This window comes from Plasmodium reichenowi, chromosome 13 (genome assembly GCF_001601855.1).
Source record: "Plasmodium reichenowi strain SY57 chromosome 13, whole genome shotgun sequence".
Classification (NCBI taxonomy): domain Eukaryota; phylum Apicomplexa; class Aconoidasida; order Haemosporida; family Plasmodiidae; genus Plasmodium; species Plasmodium reichenowi.
Window position 1 is genome coordinate 783,414 of NC_033658.1, and position 7,213 is coordinate 790,626.

At 18.8% G+C, this 7,213-nt stretch overlaps 2 protein-coding genes across 2 annotated transcripts; one reads left to right on the forward strand and one right to left on the reverse strand.

Moving 5' to 3' along the window:
• Positions 1 to 729: 729 nt before the first annotated feature.
• PRSY57_1318800 (putative protein, unknown function) lies at positions 730 to 1,167 on the forward strand (the record flags this gene model as incomplete). Its single annotated transcript, XM_012909124.1, has 1 exon — positions 730 to 1,167. The coding sequence occupies one exon, from the start codon at positions 730 to 732 to the stop codon at positions 1,165 to 1,167; it is 438 nt and encodes a 145-aa protein (XP_012764578.1).
• An 883-nt stretch (positions 1,168 to 2,050) lies between these two features.
• Positions 2,051 to 6,370, reverse strand: PRSY57_1318900 (hypothetical protein; the record flags this gene model as incomplete). Its single annotated transcript, XM_012909125.2, has 1 exon — positions 2,051 to 6,370. One exon carries the CDS (start codon positions 6,368 to 6,370, stop codon positions 2,051 to 2,053), a length of 4,320 nt encoding a protein of 1,439 aa, XP_012764579.2.
• Between the last annotated feature and the right edge of the window lie 843 nt (positions 6,371 to 7,213).

Genomic DNA, 7,213 nt, shown 5'->3' on the forward strand with positions numbered 1-7,213 from the left:
AATTTTAAAAAAAAAAAAAAAAAAAAAAAAAAATATAGAAAAAATAAAAAAAAAAAAAAGAAAAATATTTAAAAATATAAAAGAAAAAAAAAAAAAAAAAAAAAAAAAAAAAAGGTATTAAATAAATAAATAACACACATATAAAAATAACGCTGAGCACAATAAAAAGCGTTTTTCCGTGATTTTGAAAAAAAAATAAAAAAATAATAATACATTTATAATATATATATATTATATTGAAAAATGGGACAGCAAAATTAAAATACGTTAATTCAAAAAAAAAAAAAAAAAAAAAAAGTAATAAAATATATTATATTTATTATATAAAAAATAAGTTCTACATATTAATTATGTACGAATTATTATTAGTAAAAAAGATTTACAAAAAAGCATATTAAATTTTTTTTTATCATTTTATATATATTAACATAAGTAATATAATAAAATAAAAATTTAAGCATAAATAGATAAATATATGAAAAATATATATGAACAATTCATATGTATAATATTTTCTGATATTAAGAAAATTTCTTCAAAATAAGTTTCTTCCATTTTTTTTTTATGGAATATAGAATTTGATTATTCCCAAACATTTATATATATATATATATATTTATATATATATTTTTTTTTTTTTTTTTTATTATTACAATTTTTTCTCTCTTTTTTTCTTTTTCTTTTTCTTTTTCTTTTCCTTTTCCTTTTTCTTTTCTTTTTTTTTTCAAAATGGGACTAGAATTTATTGTTTATCTACTAATTTATTACATCTTGACCACACAAGTAACCTGTGATGATAATTACCTTGACGATGATAATAGATATAACCCTACAATGGATATTGACTTATCATCTCCTATGAGTGATATATCTAGAAAAATGAATACAGATAGTGGAAGAAAAGTTAGAATAGCTAAAAAAATCTTTAAAGGTTTAGGAGCTTTTATGATACTTCTAACATCCTTTCTTATTGTTTTAGACAACATTACACTTAATAATGAGTTAGCTAATTATAAAAAAAGAGAAATAGACTTAGCGGCTAAATTAATTAATGCTGAACATGAAGCTATATCTTCTAAAGTTGAATACGGTAGAAAAGTTGAAGAAATGCAAAGTATAATTAATAAAATGATTTTTCACACCTTGAACCATACAAATCATAATTAACCCTTTTACAAAATGACCATGAAGAATGTTCTCATGTTTTTTTTTTTTTTTTTTTTCATAAAATAAAAAGAAAATAGAATTCTTGAAATGTGAGAAATAATAAAAAAAATAGAGAAGTAATTAATAGATAAGTGAATATATATATATATATATATATATATATATATATATATTTATATATTTCATGTTTTCAAAAAAATATTTTATAAGAAAGAAGAAAAAAAGGAAAAAAAATATACATAATATGAAAAAATTATTTTAATATAGTTGTAACTGTGACAGAATTGTTTGCACAAATTATTAGTGTATTAAAATAATTTATCGTATGTCTTTTTTTTTTTTTTTTTTTTTTTTTTATTATGTGTTTTATTTTATTTAATTTTTTTTTTTCTTTACTTTGTAAATATAATCAATGAAGAAGTGTAAATGTACATTTTATGTAGAACAATTTTATTATTTCATTTTTATTTTATTTTTTTAAAAAAAGGAATTTATTTCTATCCTTTATTGAATATATATATATATATATATATATATATATATATATATTTGAATGTTCATTGTATTTTATGTTATAGTATATTCTGTTCATACGATAACCATATATGAAATTATATTTCGACTATATCATAACAAATATGTGCATTGAGTGAGATATATACAAATAAACCGATGTGAGTATGATTAAAAATTATCTATTAACAAATAAAACACTGTATAAATTATATATATATATATATATATATATTAAGATCTTTAAATAATTAACTTAAAAAAATATTTCGATAGAAAATGAAATGTACCATCAATATAAAGGTATCAAATATAAAAATAAAATATATATATATATATATATAAATATTTATTTATTTATTTATTTATACTATTCGTTTATGTAAAATACATTAAGGTGATAAATAAATTCGTAGGCATATGCCATGGGGCAAAATAACAAGTTATTATTTTGATAAGAAATTTCATTTATATTATTTATATCATTATTATGTATGTATTGAAACCTCTTCCAAAATTCAGTAGAGAAATTCCAGAAAAGAAAAAATGTTGAATATTGAATGATATTATTTAATAAAAAATAAGTGTGTGCGTGGTCTACATTTTGATTTTTATTTTGCCCTTCTTCTTGTTTTAATTCTTTTTCTTTATTTTTTATAAGTTCACATAATAACAAATAATATGTATATGCTTTTTTTGATAAATATTCTTGAACGTTTATATTATGATTTATAAAAAAGGATGTTTTTCTTTTTGGTTTTATGAATGTGTTTATTATAAATTTGTAGTATTTACACCCTTGGCTATTTTTTGAGCAAACAATATATTTTTTAATTTGTTCATAACATAAGGCTATTTTCTTTCCAATTTTGCACACATCAGGAAATAATAAATTTAATTCTTTATATATACTATTTGTTTCGAAATTACATATATTTTTTATATTTTTTCTTACTAGAGGATAAAGATCATAACAATTTTTATATGGATAATAATCATCATTACAATTAAAGGTTAATTCATGTAATAAATCCATAGATTTCTTGTTCATATATTTCAAAAAATTATTTTCGATATTATGATATATATTAAAATTCTTTTCAAATTTCATAACAGCAGATAATAAGAGATCACTTTTGGAAGTATATCCTGTTATAATATAATATAAATCTTTTGAAAATCTAGCTACATTCATTAACGTCAAACCTAAATATTCATATTCAGTATATCCATTTAATAAAATCTCAACAAATTTATTTTTTATTCCACTTTCATAATTAATACTTTCAGCTTCAACTTTCACCTTTGTAAATCCATGTAAAATACAAAACCCTAAAACGGATTTTAATAAAACATTACTTAAAAAAGGATTATTTATGTCATTTCTTTTATTCCCAATATATTTTATTACACATGCATTATTAAGTATATAAAAACCTATAATTTTGCTTTTATGTATGGAATGTTTTACAAAGTATTCTTCTTTGACCTTATGTAAAATTTTTTCTGGAAAAATAAAATTAATGTTTGAATTTTTATCGGAATGTGAATTTGAATGTATATCTTCATTTTTTTCATAATCATCATCCTTTTGATGAATATTTTGGTCTTTAAACATATCTCCCTTTTGATGAATATTTTGGTCTTTAAACATATCTCCCTTTTGATGAATATTTTTTTCTTTAAACATATCTCCCTTTTTTCTCATATCTTTTATCATATAATCAAACGTCTGTTCTCCATAATTTACAGTAATTAAGAACTCATTTACATATTGAGCCTCACAATAAATAGTATCACCAGTTGTAAAAAAATCAATTTCCTTTTTAGAAAATGGCCACCTTTTCTCTTTACTGCAGAAGTATTTTACATTTTTTTTTTCCCATCCATACATATTTGAATGATGCTCTTTATTATCTTTTTTTTTATCCTTTGAAATAATATTTGTTTTGTTTAATATGTCGTATATTTTTGTGGGTACATTATTGACAGTAAAAGTATATGTTTTGTTAATTGAATAGAGGAGATTAAAAAATTCTTTCCTTTTCATATGATCATTTTTATTATTATTATTATTATTATTTGTATTGTCTTGTGTTTTGTTATATTCATCATATATTTTTTTCAGAATATCATATTCATATTGCTTTTGTAAAGTATAAATATATACACCATAAGAATTAATTATGAAAGAATGATGCATGGTACCTTTATTATTATTTTTTAATTCTAATTCGTTATTATTTATTATTTTATTTTTTTTATTTATTTTCATATTCATTATTTTAGGGTACTTTTTTGTAAATGTGTTAATTTGCTCCGTATCATATTTTTCATCATCATCATAAGTATAATTATTCAAATTATTTTCATCTAAATTGTTTGAAATAGATTCATATGATTCAGAATTATATGTGGTGTTAGATTGAATAGGATCATTCATAATATATATTATTTCATTTTTATTTGTATGTTCAAAATTGTCATTTCCCTGAACCTTATTATTTTCCACATTTTTATTATATACGATTTTTATATTTTCCTCCACATTACTTGTTTTTATGTTAATATTTTCTTTATTTGTTTTTATGTTAATATTTTCTTGGTTTGTTTTTATGTTAATATTTTCTTGGTTTGATTTTATATTGTCCTCCACATTATTTGTTTTTATATTAATATTTTCTTGGTTTGATTTTATATTATTCTTCAGATTGATGATAGAAATGTCATCAAAATGGTGATCACCTTTATGATTTTCAAAAACTAATTTATTTAATAATATGGATTCATTCAATAATCGACTATATATACTATTATGGCTATTAGATTCATATAACCTTTCATGATATTTAATAAACTTCAAAATATTACAAATTCTGTTATTTGTATTATTTCTAATATTTTTTCTTCTACTAAGTTTATCTAGTTCATCTTTTATCAAAGGGATAAAAGATTTAAATTCAATAGAAAACATAATATTTTCATAAAATTCTTTGTATATATTTTCATCTTGAGGTAATAATATATTATTAAAAACTTCTTCCTTCTTTTTAATTTGGTTTCCTATAGATTTAGATTGTTTTTTCATTTTGACGATTATAGAATTACTATTATTTATAAATTCTTGAAATATTGATATAATCATATCATTATGAAAAATATTTAATTGTTCATCTTCATATGAACAATTTTGAGAACATAGAAAACTTTCATATAGAAATTGATGCATAATACTTTTATATTTTTCATCTAAAATTTTCGATGTCATTATAATATGTACACATTCTTCAAATAATATAATAGTATTATCACAAAAATGTTCAAATGTTAATAATATATAAGAATAAGGTATATCCAAATTTTTTTTTTCTTTATTTCGTAATGATCTGAAATTACGATATTTTATTTTATGAGAAGACATAAAATTTTTAATATAGATTTCATCTTGTTCATAATAAGAATATAATTCTTTTGTATAGCATATATATATCCTTTCTTTATATTTAACATTCTTTAATAAATTTTTTAATTCTAATAATTTAAAATTAAAGATTTCTTTATTCTGTTCAATCCCTCTCCACAATAAATAAGACTTATTAGCAAAAAATTTAATGTAAATCTTAGGAACTTCTTTTTTCACAACATCTATATTATTATTGATTTTATAATTATTATTACTTTTATTGTGTACAAAACTATTTTGGCTCTTAATAATATATATATTATTAGAGTTGTAAAATCTTCTACAAGTTATATTAAACCCCTGATGAAATATATTTCTACTAATATGTATATTTTCAAAATAGCTTGAAATAACAAAGGTATTTTCAGAATATATCATGAACCTTTTATATCCTAATTTGATACATAATCCAATAAGGATTTTCAAAAGGGTTTCTTCTACATTTGTTATATAACTATAAATAGGAATCCTTAAATTACACATTTTTACATTATGATTATTATAATAATTGAGATAATGATTCTGATAAAAAATATTATGATTATTATCATCATTATTATTTCGAGACATATTTTTTGTATTATTATCTATTTCCATATTTTCGTTATATGTTACATTGTTTAATACAATTTGTTCTTCTTTCTTTAATGTATGCATAATATTATTTTGTAAATTATTTGATTGAATAAAATTATTATTATTATTATTATTGTTGTTGTTCTTGTTGTTGTTTTGATTTTTATCAATCTTACATTTAGGTTCATATATATTTTCCATATCAAGCCCTAAATAAAAATCATAATGCTCATCACGTTTGATAACATAATTACATTTTATTATTTCATACGAATTATCATATATATAATATTTACATATAAAATTTATTTCGTTTATAAATTTCGATGTACCAAAATGAACTATCTCACCATATAAAAGATCTACACCTTTTATTTTTATATGATAAGGAAAATTAATATTTTTACAAAGTATATTTGATATTCCGTATATCGAATTCTTATTATCTATATTACATAGAGAGAGATATTTTATATTATGGAAACTCTCTTCATTATCTAAAACAACCTCTTCACTTAATTCCAAATTTTTATGATCTTCATATATTTTTAATAAATCCCTTTTGTCTATTTCGTATGGTCTTATTCTACTACATACATAATGTTGGTAGAATAAAAATAACAGTATCGTGATGAAAAGAGAAATATTCATATTATAGATAAAAATATTTATATTATATATATATATATATATATATATATTATATATATATATATATATATATATTTATGGTAAACTTCTTAATAAATAGTATACAACTTAAATAGATCTAATAAAAATGTTTATTTATATTTTATACTGCGTAAAAAAAAAAAAAAAAAAATATGTAACTTGTACAATATACAAAAAATTCCCACGTTATAAACATAGTCATATATAATTAACATGATCATATATGCTAATATAGACCGTGTTACCTTGATCTCTTAAAAGATACAACATATATATGTTAATTTGATAAGAAAAAATATAACAAACGGAGAAACATATTTTTCAGCTCTTAAAAATATACACACATACACATATATATATATATATATATATATATATATATATATATATTTATTTATTTATTTATTTATTTATGTATGTATGTATATGTGTATTTGTATGTTCTTAATACTACGTATAACATGTTACATTTTTAACGCTTTTTCAAAAGGGTTAAGAAAAAAAATTAAAAAAATATTGTTTATGTGTACATAATTATATTTACAACGTAGAACGATTAATATATAAGTTATTTAATATAACATATACATATCTACAAGATTAAAAAAAATAAAAAGAAGATTATAATGCTAACCGACCTAATAATAATATCGAAATAAAAGGCAATTTCCTCATTTTCTTTATATTTATTTTATTTTTAATTGATTAAATAAAGAACAAAAAAAAAAAAAAAAAAAAAAAAAAAAAAAAAAAATTAATTAAATAAAAAAATATATATATAAAAAAAAAAAAAATTAATTTTTTATATATAAATTTTTAAAA